This window comes from Podarcis pityusensis (genome assembly GCF_964106645.2).
Source record: "Podarcis pityusensis genome assembly, chromosome: 14".
Lineage (NCBI taxonomy): Eukaryota > Metazoa > Chordata > Lepidosauria > Squamata > Lacertidae > Podarcis > Podarcis pityusensis.
This window is the reverse complement of record NC_138039.1, coordinates 40,002,569-40,022,141: the sequence shown is the minus strand read 5'-3', so window position 1 is coordinate 40,022,141 and position 19,573 is coordinate 40,002,569. Positions and strand designations below refer to the sequence as shown.

At 44.5% G+C, this 19,573-nt stretch overlaps 1 protein-coding gene across 1 annotated transcript in view; it reads right to left on the bottom strand.

Annotated features, from left to right (window-relative positions):
* ATP8B4 (ATPase phospholipid transporting 8B4 (putative)) overlaps positions 1–18,808 on the bottom strand; it is a 116,125-nt gene extending 97,317 nt beyond the window's left edge. Inside the window, exons 1-6 of the mRNA XM_080980288.1 lie at positions 18,667–18,808; positions 14,114–14,218; positions 11,642–11,710; positions 8,797–8,855; positions 3,502–3,615; positions 1,190–1,288 (exon numbers count right to left, since the gene is read on the bottom strand). Of these exons, the coding sequence (XP_080836414.1) occupies positions 1,190–1,288; positions 3,502–3,615; positions 8,797–8,855; positions 11,642–11,669 (300 nt within the window). The 5' untranslated portion in view covers positions 11,670–11,710; positions 14,114–14,218; positions 18,667–18,808. The remainder of the gene's footprint in view (positions 1–1,189; positions 1,289–3,501; positions 3,616–8,796; positions 8,856–11,641; positions 11,711–14,113; positions 14,219–18,666) is intronic.
* Positions 18,809–19,573: the final 765 nt, after the last annotated feature.

The window sequence follows — 19,573 nt, the reverse complement described above, 5'->3', positions numbered from 1 at the left end:
CACAATTCAAAGTGTTGGTGCTGACCTTTAAAGCTCTAAATGGCCTCGGCCCAGTATACCTGAAGGAGCGTCTCCACCCCCATCGCTCAGCCCAGACACTGAGGTCCAGCGCCGAGGGCCTTCTGGCGGTTCCCTCCCTGCGAGAAGTGAGGTTACAGGGAACCAGGCAGAGGGCCTTTTACAAAAACTATACCATTCAGTATTCCATTATTACATCCATCAAAACTGTTGAATTTATCTTAACAAGCCCTTACAGACGGCCTTCCTTGAAGTGAGACAAATAACCTATTCCACTTTTTTTTTTTTTTTAAGACCAAGACAACCACCCCCACCCATGGTAGGGGGTTTGTGTAAAAAGGAAGGAAGGACCAGGCTGGTCTTTCATTGTGGGTGTATTCTGCAACATGTTCTTTACACAACAGTAGTACGTTTGTGGTAGATTTATTCTGCTTTACTTTGTTCTGCAATGCTACCACAGTAGTGTTTTCTGGAGGTGCTATAGCACAACAAAAACCGGCCAAAAATAAACCACAACATTTACTGCATAAGAAGTTACATTAAACACTTGTAGTTTAATGGTGATTTTTTGGACATAATGGAGATGTAAAAGATTTGGATTATTATAAGAGATGCAGGAGGAAATGATTAACAATAGGACCCGCAAAGGTTGTATGTTGGATATGTGACTGTAAAACTGTAATCTGAAACACACACACACACACACACACACACACACACAAAGTTACAGGATTTCAGCAGGAAGTTACAAGATGCCTACTGACTGAAAGTGAAGCAGACTGACTGCCCCAAAACATTTGCAGAAACAATATTGAAAGCAGGATCCTGACAGAATCAGGAGCACAAATCATCCCAACTGCCCAATAGAAAAAGATGTCAGGAGGGAAACATACTCTATGATACGTCATAACCATTTTTTCATCAGTATCTTTTTTGTGTGTGCAAAAGCAGAACGTTTTTGAGATTTTCACTCTTCTTAAAATAAAAAGATACAGAGGGGAGAAAGACCGCATAACATTGCAAACTAAAACCTTGCTGTGAATCCCACTGTCAAAATCAGTAGACAATGGTTAGGGTACAGATACAGAGGTGCTATATCTTTTAGGCAGCCATCTTGTGATAGTGCATGCAATACAAAAAAGGGCACCAGTAAATTACTGCAAATACTTACGTAGTCGTCGGTGGCATCTTTGGCAGCTGTAATGGTTAAAACCAGCGCTAAAGGAACAATGGTAGCAAACCATGATAAGGAGGATACATCTGGAATCAACTGTAAGAGAACGATTAAAGGATTTTTTGTGTGAGGACAAATAATATTTAAAAAGCCTCCTATAGTTTCAAAAAAATCACAGAATTCTATGAATTCACCAATTCATAGAAATTGGTGAAATGCCAATTTTCACCTAGAGAGTGAGCCTGTGTACATACCGTACATTTAAAGCACAACACACACCCAAAAGAATAATGGATACTGTAGGTCCGCTCACCTTTTATCCAGTGGGCGGCATTTCACCCAGTCAGCCGGGCCTCAACAGTTTTCCGGCACAGGGGTGGAGGTGCGCTGCCTCCCCTTACCCCACATCACAGCCGGCCATGTCATCTGTGCTGCGGACAGCCCCAGCCAATCTGCTGTCTGGGTGGGTTTGGTCACGGGCCATTTAATGGTGGCACAGCCGGCTGGCCCCCTCTTTCTCGCCCCTTCGCCAGATCACCCTACCCTCCCACGCTCTTTTCATGCTTTGCTCTGGTATGACCTTGCTATGGCAGTCGTTGGTCGCCATGTTGTTGGGGCCTGGTAGGAATTTTTTCCACCTGGCAAATTGGCACCGGCCATTTGGTTTTCACCTACCTAGGAGCAATCGTCACAACTTTAATAATAATAATAATAATAATAATAATAATAATAATAATAATAATTTATTTGTACCCCGCCCATCTGGCTGGGTTTCCCCAGCCACTCTGGGCGGCTTCCAACAAAGACCAAAAATACACTAAAATGTCATGCATTAAAAACTTCCCTGAACAGGGCTGCCTTCAGATGTCTTCTGAATGTCAGGTAGTTGTTTATCTCTTTGACATCTGATGGGAGGGCGTTCCACAGGGAGGGCGCCACTACCGAGAAGGCCCTCTGCCTGGTTCCCTGTAGCTTTATTCTCGCAATGAGGGAACCGCCAGAAGGCCCTCGGCGCTGGACCTCAGCATCCGGGCAGAACAATGGGGGTGGAGGTTAGACTTTTGTGAGGTTAGGCATTGGGTGAGCCTTTGGTTGGTTGGCTGGAAGGGAGGTTGTTGCCTTGCCTGCCCCTCCTCAGTAAGGGTATCCTGTTAGAGGGATCTGGGGTGTGAATAATATCTGAAGCCTGGGCATGTGCTAGGGCCATGCCACTACCCCAAGGGGGACCCTGCGGGGTGCCCCTATTTCTTGTAACTTATAGGGCACCCCCTATTGGTGGTTTACCCTTAAGTGGACTCCCTGTAGACAGGCAGGAGTCAAGATATAGCCTGGCTTCACTCCAACGCCTAAGACAAAACACTCAACATCTGTAACCAATGAAGTTGTGGCCTATTTGAACCCACAAACCAAAATACTCTGTGTCAGTGTGATTTATTGTTCTCCTGGGAACTTGGCTTGGGTGCCTTGGCATGCAATTGACCCCCTCACAGAGCTACAATTCCCAGCACCCTTAACAAACTACAATACCCGGGTCCTTTGGGGGATCATCAGCATCTAAAAGAGTGAGCTAGGTTGCAATAGCCACAGGTAAGTGATGGAGAGCAATAGGCCAAAGTTTGGCGTAGGGAGAAGTGGGAGTGGGATGGAAGAGGCAGGCTGGAAGCTGGGGACAGAGAGATATGTCTTGTTCTGTGCTGGATCCTAAGCTGTGACTAATAGAGATGCAAGGTCTTTTGGGGTGTTAATGCTGTAAGTCCCTCCACCCCCAGCTTGTAAATAAAACTGTATGTACTGAAGACACTAGTCTCCGCTGACCTTCATTCCAAGGAAACTGAACCCTGGATAAGGAATTGGAACCTCTGCTCTCCCACTGTTTTTTAAACTACAATTCCCATCATCCCTGACCACTGGTCCTGTTAGCTAGGGATGATGGGAGTTGTAGTCTGAAAACAGCGGGAGACCCAAGTTTGGGGACCCCTGCTCTTCACTCAGAGTCTCATCACTCAGAGATGAGGTGGCACATAACAATATACAGTCATACCTCGGAAGTTGAACAGAATCCGTTCAACTTCCGAAACGTTCGACTTCCAAAGCGCAGCTTCTGATTGGCTGCAGAAGCCACGGAAGCTCCATCAGACATCTGGCTTCCAAAAGAACATTAGAAAACCGGAACACTCACTTCTGGTTCAGTCAGGAGTTGGAACGTTTGACTCCCAAGGCATTTGGGAGCCGAGGTACGACTGTACACAGTTTTCTCTTTTATAACCATTGCCATTTAATTTGCCTTTAAAATAAATATTGAATATAACCTGTAAAATCAGGAGGAACACGAAGTAGGCATTGGCAACCCGCTTGAACTGCTCAAACAAGTTGATAGGCAAAAAGGTCAGAACGTTGTACTTGGATGTTTGGATGCGATTGTTCTGAAAAATACACAAGAATGGGGGTGGGGGAGATTTAAAACGTATTAACATGGGAGAGCAAAAAATGTATACATTAAACAGAAAAGCCAGAAAACTGACCCTCATCCAACTCTACAATTTTTATGATTCTGCACCAAAGTTTGGCAACTGGCTAATGGTTATAGACTCAACGATAAACATGATAAAAAATGTGATTCTTAATTTATGCATATACTATTTTGCATATAAAAAGCCAAAGCACTGAGCAATACAAAATTTACAAAATACATAATATATAAACTTTAATCATCATCATTTATAAAGTCCCTGAACACCTAAATATAAAGGTCAAGAGCTTTTTTTCAAGGTGTAAATGCAGTTCAGGGTGCTGGTGTCAAGACTGCTGCAAGATAGGGAAGGGTTAAATGTCCCCCTCCTGCTGTGGTTCTGATAAAAATTTGGGGGTGGGGGTTAGGAACAGTAGCAGAAACTGCTTGTATTATCTTGTCTGGTTTCCATTCCGGACTTCAGACAAACATGTGAATTGTGGCAATTTCTGCTTCTGTTTCCAACAGAGCTCTCCAACATCCCTAATTAAGAGTCCAGCATTATTTCCCCCAGATACCAGAGGTCAGTTGTCAGAAGAAAGCCCAATTCCTGTATCACCAGACCCTTCCTTTGCTAAAGCACCCTCCTTTTCCTCCTGTTGGCAAGCCTCTGCCCTCAGAGAAGGTGCTTGACAACAAACTGTGTGCATACTCTCCAAAATTTCTCTGATGAAAATAGGGCTGTCCTAAGGAAAAGCAAACCTAGACAGCATGTTAAAAAGCAGAGACATCACCTTGCCAACCAAAGTCCATATAGTTAAAGCTATGGTTTTCCCAGTAGTGATGTATGGAAGTGAGAGCTGGACCATCAAGAAGGCTGATCGCCGAAGAACTGATGCTTTTGAATTATGGTGCTGGAGGAGACTCTTGAGAGTCCCATGGACTGCAAGAAGATCAAACCTCTCCATTCTGAAGGAAATCAGCCCTGAGTGCTCACTGGAAGGACAGATCGTGAAGCTGAGGCTCCAATACTTTGGCCACCTCATGAGAAGAGAAGACTCCCTGGAAAAGACCCTGATGTTGGGAAAGATGGAGGGCACAAGGAGAAGGGGAAGACAGAGGACGAGATGGTTGGACAGTGTTCTCAAAGCTACCAGCATGAGTTTGACCAAACTGCGGGAGGCAGTAGAAGACAGGAGTGCCTAGCGTGCTCTGGTCGTTGGGGTCACGAAGAGTCGGACACAACTAAACGACTAAACAACAACAACAAGGAAAATCAGGACACCCCAGGATCAAATTAGAAACAGGGATGGCTTCTGTAAATCTGGGATGTCCCTGGAAAATAGGGACACTTTAGCCCAGAGATGGAAAAAAGAAACTATCCCAACCAAGAAAGAATAGCAAACCAAGTTGATGGACTATGCCGAAATCGCAAATTTAACTGGAAAGCTCAGGAACCAAGAAAAGAACTTTTAAAAATTTATTTAGGAGACCATTGTAAGCAGATGAAAGCATTAGCAGGATTCTAATCTCACTTGCAATGTAACAAAAATTCTGGATAACTCGGATGGATAAAAAAAAGTGGCTAACGGGAAAATATGCAGTTGTAAATGTTGATATTAGGACTCACGGAAGGGATTGGGGGGAGTCTTGAAATTCAGAGCAATCTCTTTATATGGATTTGCAGTTGATTTTGTTGTATATTTATTTCTTTTTAAAATCAAATAAAAATTATTTTAAAAAGAAGAAGGAAGAAAAGAAAGTAGGGACACTTGGAGGGTGTGTTGAGCCAGCACAGACAGCTTAGACCAGGGGTCAACAACCTTTTTCAGCCGTGCGCCAGTCCACTGTCCCTCAGACCTTGTGGGGGGCAGGACCATATTTTTTTGGGGGGGGGGAATGAACAAATTCCTATGCCCCCAAAATAACCCAGAGATGCATTTTAAATAAAAGCACATATTCTACTCACGTAAAAACACCAGGCAGGCCCCACAAATAACCCAGAGATGCATTTTAAATAAAAGGACACATTCTACTTATGTAAAAACATGCTGATTCCCGGACTGTCCGCAGGCCGGATTTAGAATGCGACTGGGCCGCATCCTGCCCCTGGGGCTTAGTTTGCCTACCCCTGGCTTAGACCCAAACCCCTTGGAGGAGTGGTTGTTTGTTTGCCCAGTCCAGGGACACATCTCGCATGATGTGCTAAAACTGAGCCTGCTCAGCGCTTCAGTCCCAAGGAGGCACATTAGCGTCTTGGCAATCCTAGCCATACACATTCCACCTGCTGTCACTTTTATCCCTTGCCTAGCCTATGTGCTGCACTGATTTGAGCCACTCTTGTCAAAGATGAAGGGGATCTAAATGTAACCAATAACAGATTTTTATCAGGAAAATATATCCCAAAGCCAAATCTAGTGGCCCCACCCCACCCTCTACTCCCTGGTAGCTCATAATAAATCCACCCAACCACTACTTTCAGACTATACTATCTTGATGCTGTTTCTCATCTAAATAATCTAAAGCACTTGTAGCAAATTAAAAAGACTATATTCATGATCAACAGTCAGACTTAAGGTTACGCAAAGCTTCCGCAGCTGAAATAAATGTCTAGACCTAGCAAAGTGCACAGATAATTGGCCTTACAGACTCACTTCGGGATTTGTCAGGAACAAACGGGGAAATCTGGCATTGGCTTAAGCGATAGTACAAAGAAATCTGCACATGTTATACGTGCTCAGGGTAGCCCCTGTCTCCAGAGTCGGCACAGTGATTTAATTTCCTTTAGGACATCTGGTCTTTTAATGGGAATGTAGTCATGTTGCATGAACTGGTTTTACAAGATGCCTGGTATGGTGTGTTGCATAACAGACTTCAGACTCTATGGACTTGGTTCCAATCCTCGCTCAGCGATGAAGCTTACTGGGTACATTGGTGTCTCCAGCCACAAACTATGTCATGTAGTGGGGCAGGAGGGGGCTGTATATTGGGTTGCTGCAAGCTCGTTAAAGAAAGTTGGGGTGCAAATGTAATGCATAATAGGTAAAGGACCCCTGGACGGTTAAGTCCAGCCAAAGGCGACTATGGGGTGCAGCGCTCATCTTGCTTTCAGGTCAAGGGAGCCAGCATTTGTCCACAGACAGCTTTCCGGGTCATGTGGCCAGCATGACTAAACCGCTTCTGGTGCAACAGAACACTGTGACAGAAGCCAGAGCACATGGAAACGCCGTTTACCTTCCCGCCACAGTGGTACCTATTAATCTACTTGCACTGGTGTGCTTTCTGGCTGGCAGGAGCTGGGACAGAGCAACGGGAGCTCACCCCGTCACAGGGATTCAAACCGCCGACCTTCCAATCAGCAAGCCCAAGAGGCTCAGTGGTTTAGACCGCAGTGCCACCCACGTCCCTACATCAGATGTTAAGTGGTTTCAGGCCCCGAAGCAAGGACTTCAGGGCTTGCAAGGTGCTGCTAAGATAAAAGTTCCTTCCACCGTTGTTTTAGCAGGGGATTCCAAGGAAAACCTCTTCCTCTGCATGGAATCCTCATGAGCAGAGCAGGATTTAACTCATCCTCTCACCTCAGTATGACTGCACACCCCTGATGGGAACAGGCACAGGCAGCTAACATCACTTTTAAAGAGAGAAGTGAATAAATAAAGTACAATGTGGCAGGGAATAGATTCCGTTTTCAGGATTTTCATCTAGAGAATGAACGTCTAAGATGAAATAACTTCCGAGAGGCCGGGTTTGTGGTTTTTCCCTGAAGTGTTGTGTACATACGCCTTACTAAATTTGAAGCGACTTCCCTTTGAAAAGAGGTTGCAGCACTTGGGACTTCTTAGTTCAGAGAAAAAGTGAGTTAAGAGATGAGATGACAGAAGTTTATAAATTTATTCATGGCTTGGAGAAAGTGGTACATGCCCTGGTTATCTCCCGCTGGTTGCAGCTTCAATTCCCGTATGGGACAGCTGAATATTCCTGTTGTTCTAGATCGGTGGTTCCCAATCTTTTTTTGGCCATGCCTCACCTAAGCATCTCTAAAATCCTGATACCCCACCCCATGACATATAATTCTTATTATTCAAAAAGTGAACTCCTATTCACATGCAGGAAGCCTAAAAGGCCATTAACTGTTAAAAACTAATAATAATAATAATAATTTATTATTTGTACCCCACCCATCTGGCTGGGTTTCCCCAGCCACTCTGGGCGGCTACCAACAAAGATTAAAAATACATTAAAATGTCACACATTAAAAACTTCCCTGAACAGCCTTCAGATGTCTTCTAAATGTCAGGTAGTTTTTTATCTCTTTGACATCTAATGGGAGGGCATTCCACAGGGCGGGTGCCACTGCCAAGAAGGCCCTCTGCCTGGTTCCCTGTAGCTTTGTTTCTTTCAATAAGGGAACTGCCAGAAGGCCCTCGGCGCTGGACCTCAGCTTCCAAGCAGAACAATGAGGGTGGAGACACTCCTTCATTCTCGAACTGCCCCCCTTAAAAATTAAATCACCCCACGTTGGGAACCACGGTTCTAGATGATCCTCAGGGTCTCTTCCACCTCTACAATTCTATGATACTTTTGATCAGCAAAAGGAGGGGAGGGTTTTTTCGGTAGAAAAGCTAGCTGACCTTAGCAGTTCACCTTCGGCCTACAAGATTTTCAATCAAATAAGAAACATTAGAATAAATCTTAAAAATGCCTTGACTCTTAAAATGTCTGGCCAGTCCAGTCACAAAACCCAAATAACAGAACCATTAATGCTGCAGTTCCCCACTGGTGGTCCATGGACCCCAGGGGATCTGGGTAACCCACTCAGAAGGTCTGTGGCGCCATGCATGTAACCAGTGCTTTTTTCCTTGAAAAAAAAGGTTAAGGGGTACTCCCATTTTGACTCAAGAAAATCACCATTTTATAGTTCAAATCAGAGGAAATAAATACAGTAAAATGGACAAAAGTACAAAGATTCACAAAATGTTTAGAGGTATACGTACCCCTGCGTACACCCAGGGGGAAAAGCACTGCACATAACAAAAGCTACCATAGAGATATCAACATTTTTAAATGTAGCTTGAAAAACAGGGGGTCTGCAATACTTAGCTAATTGGAAACCACTGATTGGTGGATGTTTCCACTATCAAAACACTGTACTTACCGCGTACTGAAATTTTTCATTATATTCACGATTATTGGCTTTCACTCTCCGCTTCTCCTCTGAAAAATTAAAACCCATGAAAGCATAAGAAGGCAAACCAGAGTACAGTTTCTGTAAAGACCAGTTTTCTTTATTGTTTCCTATTCTTCCATCCTTCCTTCGTTTTAAATAACTTTCTCGGTTGCTGGGCTGCCACTTCCATCAACCTCAGCCAATTCCATGCTGGCTGGCACTGATGGGAGTTGTAGTCCACTGCAACTGAAGGACACCTGGTTTGGGAAGGTTTGGGAAGGCTAATTTAAAAACTCAAATTGCTCTGCAAAAATAGTTTCAGTTTTCATTTCTCATGTGCACCAGGAGATCTGCAGTAAAGATGATAAAGGAAAATGTAAAGAAATGAAACCTAAAACTATGAGTGGGGGAAGAACGCCCCCCCCCCCCCCCACATCTTGCCAAACTTGTGGCAAGAAACATTGCGGTGAAAGGTCTGAAGGACATGGAAGATAATTTCACAAGCTGAAAATGAATGCCTAGATGAAATAACCTCCGAGAGACTGGGTTTGTGGCTGATAATTTCAGCGCAGCCAGAATATATAAATAGTGGCAGTCATATAATTTTTGAAACTTTTAATTGCATTAGATGTTATAATAAATATTGAATTTTATAACCAAACGATCACCGCTTTTAACCTGTGGCCCTCCAGATGTGGTTGGACTTAAACTCCCATCAACCCTGAGCACTACCTTTTCCCATGTTTAAGATGTTCTGGCTTCAACATGCTTTGTGGAGCCAGTGTGGTGTAGTGGTTAAGAGCGGTAGTCTCGTAATCTGGGGAACCGGGTTCGCTTCTCCGCTCCTCCACATGCAGCTGCTGGGTGACCTTGGGCTAGTCACACTTCTCTGAAGTCTCTCAGCCCCACTCACCTCACAGAGTGTTTGTTGTGGGGGAGGAAGGGAAAGGAGAATGTTAGCCGCTTTGAGACTCCTTCGGGTAGTGATAAAGCGGGATATCAAATCCAAACTCTTCTTCTTCTTCTTCTTCTTTGAGGCCAAAAGAAAGCATTAGCCTTGGGCTCTAATAGGCTGTTGCTCAAGGGAGCCATGTGGTGCTATCAAGCCTGGTCAGAGTTTCTTTACTTGTAGTTTTGCCCACCATTCCTGCCTTCCATTGTCACAGAGACAGAAGCGGAAATGGGAACCTGTGGCCCTTATATTCACCAAACTACAGTTCCTATCAGTCCCAGTGCTCATGATTGATGGTCTCGCCAGAAGGCAGGTGCTAACAATGACGTTGCCTCTATGTTTTTAGTTGGCACTGAGACAACATCACTGTCAGCACCAGCTTTATTGTGGGATGTGGGAGAACATCCTACAGACTGGGCACCACTACAGAAACAGCCCTTCTCCATAAGTGGGGTTTTGATGGGGTGGAAGGTTTGCAGGCTAGGAAGAACCTGCTCACAAATTTATTGACAGCTGCACGAATTATTACAGCTAGGAAGTGGAAGGGGCAAGCAGAATATAAAATAGAAGAATGGTATAAAGAGGTGTAGGACATAGCTATTAATGATAAATTACAGTGGTACCTCGGGTTAAGTACTTAATTCGTTCCAGAGGTCCATACTTAACCTGAAACTGTTCTTAACCTGAAGCACCACTTTAGCTAATGGGGCCTCCTGCTGCCGCCACACCGCCGGAGCACAATTTCTGTTCTCATCCTGAAGTGAAGTTCTTAACCTGAAGCACTATTTCTGGGTTAGCGGAGTCTGTAACCTGAAGCATATGTAACCTGAAAGGTATGTAACCCGAGGTACCACGGTAAAGGTAAAGGTAAAGGACCCCTGACAGTTAAGTCCAGTCACAAACGACTCTGGGGTTGCGGCGCTCATCTCGCTTTACTGGCCAAGGGAGCTGACATTTGTCCGCAGACAGTTTTTCTGGGTCATGTGGCCAGCATGACTAAGCCGCTTCTGGCGAACCAGAGCAGCGCATGGAAATGCCGTTTACCTTCCCGCCGGAGCGGTATCTATTTATCTACTTGCACTTTGACATGCTTTCAAACTGCTAGGTTGGCAGGAGCAGGGACCGAGCAACAGGAGCTCACCCCGTCGCGGGGATTCGAACTGCCAACCTTCCGATCGGCAAGCCCTAGGCTCAGTGGTTTAGACCACAGCACCACCCGATAAATTAACATGCGCTATTAAGGTAAGACAGGGAATACACAGGAGAAATGATTTTGAGGAGAATTTGTAGAATTTGTACTGTTAAAACGGAAAGGGGTCAAACCATCACAAGGGGTGTTGAAATTTAGGGAGGTTCGATAGTTACAATGGAATGGTCTCGGTGGTGGGGTGCACATTTTTATTCTTATTTATTTATTCTTATTAGTTTGTCAAAATTTAAAAAATGTATAAAATGTAAATAAATGCATAATAATAATAATAATAATTTATTATTTATTTATACCCCGCCCATCAACGGAGTGAGCTCCTGTTGCTCTCTCCCAGCTCCTGCCAACCCAGCGTTCAAAAGCATACCAGTGCAAGTCACAGAGTCACAGGCCTCTTATTCATGTTCTTAGAAATATGCAGTGGGGGTTTTTCTTACAATTTTTTTTAGGGGTACTCTCATTTTGACTCAAGAAAATCACCGTTTTATAGTTCAAATGAGGGAAAATAAATACAGTAAATGGACAAAAGTACAAAGATTCACAAAATGTTTAGGAGTATGCGTACCCCCAGGGAAAAAAGCACTGGCAATACGTAATTTCAGACACATTTCTTCTGCGGACAGCTATACAGTTTGATACACCACACGCACAAACATATTGAACGGATTACATACCTACAAATTTCTTCTTTCTGCAGAGCATTATAACACCAGCTTATTTTCCACAGGGTCCCAGTACCTGCCCTGAAGAAAAACAGTACAATTTCAGAGGCTGGCAATATTCAGGAAGAAAAACTGTAACGCCCGAGTTCTGTGCAATGAGAGTACCTTGAAAAGTTATTTGCTTTTGAGAATCAAAAGTAGAACATTAGCTACTTTGAATTTTGCCTGTTTTCTTAAATGGGAACCGTTAACTTGGATTCCAAAATCTCCAGCTCTTGTTCTTTTAGTGCTGTTATCTTAGCATAACAGCACCAAGGGCCTTCTGGCAGTTCCCTCGCTACAAGAAGCCAAGTTAGAGGGAACCAGGCAGAGGGTCTTCTTGGTAGTGGCACCCGCCCTGTGGAACACCCTCCCATCAGATGTCAAGGAAATAAACAACTATCTGACTTTTAGAAGTCATCTGAAAGCAGCCCTGTTTAGGGAAGTTTTTAATGTTTAATTATTATTATTATTATCATTATTATTATTATTTATACCCCGTCCATCTGGCTGGGTTTTCCCAACCATTCTGGACGGCTTCCAACCAAATATTAAAATACAGTAATACATCAAACATTAAAAGCTTCCCTAAACAGAGCTGCCTTCAGATGTCTTCTAAACGTTTGATAGTTATTTTTCTCTTTGACATCTGGTGGGAGGGCATTCCACAGGGTGGGCGCCACTACCGAGAAGGCCCTCTGTCTGGTTCCCTGTAACTTGGCTTCTCATAGTGAGGGAACCGCCAGAAGGCCCTCGGTGCTGGACCTCAGTGTCCGGGCAGAACGATGGAGGTGGAGATGCTCCTTCAGGTATACTGGACCGAGGCCATTTAGGGCTTTAAAGGTCAGCACCAACACTTTGATGTTTTGTCATGTTTTTAATATTCTGTTGGGAGCCCCCAGAGTAGCTGGGGAAACCCAGCCAGATGGGTGGGGCATAAATAAATTATCATCGTCATCATCTTGCATGTTAGGATTGAGGGCAGTGGGGAGTATGTACCTGTGTGTGTGTAAACTAGCCTACTGTACAATGGTAAAATCTACAATCATTAGCCTGTTGGGCTAAAGAAAGTTCCCTACTATTTAGCAGCTTTAGCTTGGCTTCTTTTGTTTTTTATAGAAAATAACCAGAGATGACCAAAGTGTTCAGTGTGTGTGCACTGAGATCCTTTTAACAGAGCAAGCCAATGTGTTTTCAAGATGGGTCATTCCATCAGAAGATACTCAGAATTGTGGTAAAGAAACAGTCCTACTCTGCGGGTGACCTCATCCGATTTTTCACAGTTAAGCTTCTCTCTTCTTTGAAACCGTTTTTTAACAGTTCTTGGTTATTAGTGAGGGCTTTTATTGAGAGTTTTTTTCCCCCAACCTTCAACATTTAGGAGTTTAATCATGGTCGGCTAGCATGTAATAAGTTTATTTCTTAGGAACCATTTATAATTTTCTGGCTGCGAGATCAAAGTTAGCTTCTATTCAAACCTCAGTTCAGATAATAAGTTCATTTGCTGCAAAGCACTTAGCATTTAGATATACACCAGGCTAACAACCCTTCTCACAACACCACACAAACAGTTACTCCTTCAGGATTGCAAAATATTTATATATATATTGATCATTCCAATTATTCATCAACAACATCTGGTTGGCCACTGTGAGAACAGGATGCTAGCTAGACTGGGGTGGGCTTTTGTTCTGATCCAACAGAGCTTTTCTTATGTTCCTGATTTCCATAGAGGGAAACTCATTTGAAACGCACTCTTTGGATCGAGGCAGAACGCTTCAATTCCTGTGAATATAGCAAGTGTGGCATAATAATTAAGAACGTTGGACTAGGACCTGGCAAAGCACAGGATTTGAATCCCCTCTCAGCCATGAAACTCACTGGGTGACCTTGGAGCCAGTCACCATCTCTTAGCCTAATCTACCTCACAGGGTTGTTGGGAGGGTGAAATGGGAAGGAGAAGAACCATGTACAGTGGTACCTCAGGTTAAGAACTTAATTCGTTCCGGAGGTTCATTCTTAACCTGAAACTGTTCTTAACCTGAAGCACCACTTTAGCTAATGGGGCCTCCCGCTGCTGCCGCGCCGATTTCTGTTCTCATCCTGAAGCAAAGTTCTTAACCTGAAGCACTATTTCTGGGTTAGCGGAGTCTGTAACCTGAAGCGTATGTAACCTGAGGTACCACTGTACAGTGGACGCTCGGGTTGTGAACGTGATCCATGCAGGAGGCACGTTCGCAACCCACAACATTCACAACCCACGAGCGCCGAAACCCGGAAGTAACCCATTCCGGTACTTCCGGGTTCGGTACGGTATGCAACCCGAAAACGCACAACCTGAAGCGTCTGTAGCCCGAGGTATGACTGTACCTTGAGCTCCATGGAAGAAAAAAGGTAGCCTATATATATAATGAATAAATAAGTAAATATAAATAAACAGCTTACCAAAGCAATCTAGATGGCTCTGTAGAGAAAGCTCTCCAATGCCATGCCATGAGGACAACATCTTCTTTACTTTTCAGAGATCTTCTAGTTTCCAAAAGGTCCACCCTAAGCAAGGAGATAAGGAAAGTTAGCATCTGTTCAGTAAAAGCCCTGCTTCTACTTCTTACATTTCTGCAGTATAAAAACCGAAAGTGCTATTGGAGAGAGAGAAACCACAAAGTGTGCACTTGAGTCCAAGCATGTTGTGGTGCTCTGCTCCAAAATAAAACATTTCTGAATTGTCCTTCCACAAAATGCACAAAAAATTGCATAAAGCTTACACACACACACACACCATTCAGCACCTCTATGCCACCTTTCTGGTGTTCCGAACACCATATTATTATCTCAATAATAACCTTTTATATATAGGGTGCCTACATTCTGCATGTGCAAATGGCTTTAGATACCTATTAGGTCCATAAATTACCATATATCATATATTCAACACAAAAAAACCTGACAATTTGTTGTTGACAAAGAACAGCTGGACATATAAAGGGCCCCATTACCTTCAGTAGCTTAGGGCTTCATCAAACCTAAATCCGACCCTGACAGGATTGCCCTGCACAACTGCTATCCCACAGACATTTCCCTGGGAGCAAGTCTTGCTGAACCTGACAGGGCTTACATGTGACAGAGTAAGTGGAATATATACCTTTGATGAAATGAGGGTTCCCTCACACACCTGAGATAACATGTGCTGCATTTTGACTGTGAGACAACTCTCAAACTTTTTCACCTGCTTGGTCTTCCATCAGCTTCGTGGACAAACTCCACCAAGTTCCATTGTTGGTTTGTTTTAAGTTTTTATTTATACTTTTCAAATTTATACATTTCGTTAATTTTACAATCATTTTAACATTTCAAAGTCTGACTTCCTTCCCCCTCTTTCTGCGGTTCCTTAAATTTATTTTTTAATACCTTCTGCATATCCAAATTCATTCAATTTGCTCATTTAATTATCTACTTTAAATATAAATTCTTATGAAGCTGCAGGTTATTACAATAATCCTGCGATATGCTGAGCTCCGTTGCTGCCCTTTGCAAGAGTTTTCCAACTCCCCAATTTTTGTGTTGTGCATTTCTTACGCCAACAACCCTGTCTGTGTACAAATGATTCTTTCAATGAAATACAGATTTACTTGAGGGAGGGGAGAAATAAAGCCTTCTGCAGCTTTTGTCGCATACATATTTCAAACCACATCTCTTCTGTTTTTCAACAGGTGACTAACAACGTGACCTGAACCATGCCTACTCATAAGGAAGTCCCACTGAATACATTAGGGATTACTCCCAGGTAAACAGGGCTAGGACTGCAGCCTACACCAACAAAGGCAGCCCATTACAATTATAACTCACCGAGAATTAATCAACCCAATCTGGAGGACACAGTCCTGTGCAAATACAGTCAAGTAATTACAGGTGAGAAGGAGCAGCTGTAAGCTAGGCTGACATGGGGATTAGAGGCAGAGCAATTAACTTGAATTGACTACAAGGCAGCAGGTGTTAGACCCAGAGGTCTCATTTCAGGGTTTGGGGAGGGGGGGCAACAAAGAGATTTCAGGAAGTAAGAAACAATTCCAACCAGGGAAGAATGGCAAGATAAAATGCTAGATTATGCCAAAATGGCAAAACTAACTGGGACACGGGTGGCACTGTGGGTTAAACCACAGAGCCTAGGACTTGCCGATCAGAAGGTCGGTGGTTCGAATCCCCGCAACGGGGTGAGCTCCCGTTGCTCGGTCCCTGCTCCTGCCAACCTAGCAGTTTGAAAGCACGAAGTGCAAGGAGATAAATAGGTACAGCTCCGGCAGGAAGGTAAATGGCGTTTCCGTGCACTGCTCTGGTTCGCCAGAAGCGGCTTAATCATGCTGGCCACTTGACCTGGAAGCTGTACGCCGGCTCCCTTGGCCAATAAAGCGAGGTGAGCACCGCAATCCCAGAGTCATCTGCGACTGGACCTAACAGTCAGGGGTCCCTTTATCTTACCTATGTCACCCAGCCACAGTGGTTTGTTAAGGGTGCTAGGAGTTGTAGCTTTGCAGGGGCAAACTACAGGTCCCACGATTCGCTGGGGGAAGCCGAGTGCTTTAAATGGGATTCAAATGTATGGTGATGATGTGATCATCAATAATAATAATAATAATAATAATAATAATAATAATAATAATAATATATTTAATTTATTATTTCTATCCCAGCCACTCTGGGGGGCTCCCAACAGAATATTAAAAACACAATAAAACATTAAAAAGTTCCCTAAACAGGGCTGCCTTCAGATGTCTTCTCAAAGTCAGATAGTTGTGATGGGAGGGCGCCACTACCGAGAAGGCCCTCTGCCTGGTTCCCTGTAACCTCACTTAGAACCTTTTAGCAGATTCATTTCACTGTAACATCAGGCCCTTCCTCAAAGAATCTTGGGAATTGTAGTTTAGTCAGCAATAAGCATGTCAAGACCTTTCCATGATTAGACATTTCAAGCACTATTTACAGAAGCACTGTTCCCATGGTGCCCTGGTAACTATTAAACTGTTTGTGCCTGCAGGGTAGATATACCTACAGACCATGGTTTCTAAAAGAGCTGAAAGAAGTAAACAGAGACGTTACTGATTGCAGCAACGCACAGGGGCTTCATTTCTCCCCCTATCAAAAAATATTTCATGATGAAAACCAGGATTGGTAGTGATTTGTGAATGCATAGGAAACTGCCCCGTACACTGAGTTAGACCGTCTAGCTCAGTATTGTCTACACAGATTCGCAGCTGCTCTTTAGGGTTTCGAAAAGGTACTCTGCTCATCCCTACTGAGAGTTCCCACTAGGGCAATAGCTGTGTACTCACTGTGTCTCTAACGCACATTCCAAGCACAGTTACCCCCTTTAAGAATTCTGGGCAATGCAGTTCACAGAGTTACCATTCCAAGCAAACTACAGTGCCCAGCTCCAGGTTGCGAGTGGCACTGTGGTCTAAATCACTGAGCCTCTTGGGCTTGCCAATCAGAAGGTCAGCAGTTCGAATCCTCGCAACGGGGTGAGCTCCCGTTGCTCTGTCCCAGCTCCTGCCAGCCTAGCAGTTCAAAAGCACACCAGTGCAAGTAGATAAATAGGTACCACTGGGGCGGGAAGGTAAACAGCTTTTCTGTGCGCTCTGGTTTCCATCACGGTGTCCCGTTGCACCAGAAGTGATTTAGTCATGCTGGCCACATGACCCAGAAAGCTGTCTGTGGACAAACGCTGGCTCCCTCGGCCTGAAAAGTGAGATGAGCGCTGCAAGCCCATAATCACCTTTGACTGGACTTGCTTTTTTTACCTTTACAGTGCCCAGAACTCTTTGAGGGGTGGGAAGGTGCTTTCAAAGTAAAGTGTGTGCTGCAAATATCTGTTTCTCCACTTTTATTCTTAAAGGTAAAGGTAAAGGGACCCCTGACCATTAGGTCCAGTCATGACCGACTCTGGGGTTGCGGCTCTCATCTCGCTTTACTGACCGAGGGAGCTGGCGTACAGCTTCTGGGTCATGTGGCCAGCATGACTAAGCCGCTTCTGGCGAACAAGAGCAGCGCACGGAAACGCTGTTTACCTTCCCACCAGAGTGGTACCTATTTATCTACTTGCACTTTGATGTGCTTTCCAACTGCTAGGTTGGCAGGAGCAGGGTCCGAGCAACGGGAGCTCACCCCGTCGCGGGGATTCGAACCGCCGACCTTCTGATTGGCAAGTCCTAGGCTCTGTGGTTTAACCCACAGCGCCACCCACGTTCCACTTTTATTCTTAGCCCACCTTAAATTACTTTTCTATACCTTAAAAGAAAATTTAAAAACTGGGAGGATAGGGCAAACAAAGGAAGCTGCCTTCTACCACTGGTCCAGCTATTTCAATATTATCAACTTTGACTGGCAGCAGCTCTCCCTATAGGCCTTTAGACAGGTTTGTCTCCAATCTCTACTTGGAGATGCCAGGCTGAAACCTGGGGTTTTCTACGTGTGGAAAAGGTTGCTTTCCCACTGAGTTTTGTCCCTTCCCCTTAAACTGTAATCAAAACCAAGCTGGATGGAGGACAATGTAGCAATTCCTCTGGAAACTTAATAAGGGGAGATACTGTAACTTAGTAGGAAAGCTCATGCCTTCGACCCAGAAGGTCCCTGGCATCTCCTGGTCCGTGGCATCTATCCAGGGGAAACACTGGCATCTCCAATTAAAAGATCAAGTCGCAAGTTACAAGAAAGACCCTTTGCCTGAGACTGCCGATAGAAGACCACAAGACTGGCTGGATTTGTCCAGAAGATGGACAAATCTGGTATGGAATGAGGCAGTTTCCTACACAATCAGTCTTAACTGCTATCAAGAAGTATGGATGTCAGTTTTAATATAGGCACATCAAAGCGGCTTCATAAAATAAAAATAACACATCTCTCTCGCTGTCTTTCTGTCTCTCACACACAAATTCTGGGTCTGGAAGGCATAAACTTTAAAATAACCTCCATAAGGAGATGTGTGGGTTGTTTTTGCCACTTACCACTGGAGAAGCGCGTGCTGGAACCATCCTCACCTATCAACAGACCAAGGGATTTGATTGCAAGAGAGCAACAACAGGAAAGTACAAGGCTGGATGTGAGATTAGAAAAAGGCAGATGTGCCGAGCGTTGGAGGGGCAGCTGTTTCCCACGCAGCTGCGGTTGGCACTCGGCTGTTGCTCGTAGTGCCTCACCTGCTGCTAACAACCCGCAGAGTGTTTCAGGAAGCATGCCCTGGGAGTTCCTTTTGTTCCGATGCCAAGCGCTCGCTAGATCGCCCGCAGCCCTGCTTTTCTGCACAGAGTCCGGCAGAAACTCAGCCAGAAGATAAGAAACCAGGGATGCAGACAGGTGGGGACCCTCAACCTGCTAATTCATTAACTTGTAACGTTTGCTGGAAGACATGTTTTGCCCCTAACCCCACTTCCTCCCACCCAAAAAAAGTGTTTACCAGAGCAAACGGAGAAATTGCAAGCAGGAACAAAGGCAATAACGATGTGCAGCAAACTAATTGAATTATGCCAACTCTCTCGCAGAGGGAGGCATTAATCCTTTTCTCTGGCACCGATTTCAGCAATACTCTCAGACCTGGGTTTATCAGTCCTGTTTATTCTGCTGAAAGCCATTCAATAAGGAGACTGCTCAGCTGAAACATTAAGGAATTGCTGCCTGCATTGAGTGTAGAAGAGCCGTCCGTCTGGGCCCACCAGGTCAGTGATAACAATAAGCCCTGCTCCTGTCCCCAGCACAGCTCATTCACTGCTGAAAGATTACTGCAATGCGTTGTACGTAGGGCTGCCTCTGATGATGGTTTGGAAACTTCAGCTAGTGCAGAATTCAGCAGGCAGGTTGCTCACTGGAGAAAGACGGTTTGAGCATATTACACTGATCCTGGTCTGACTGCACTGA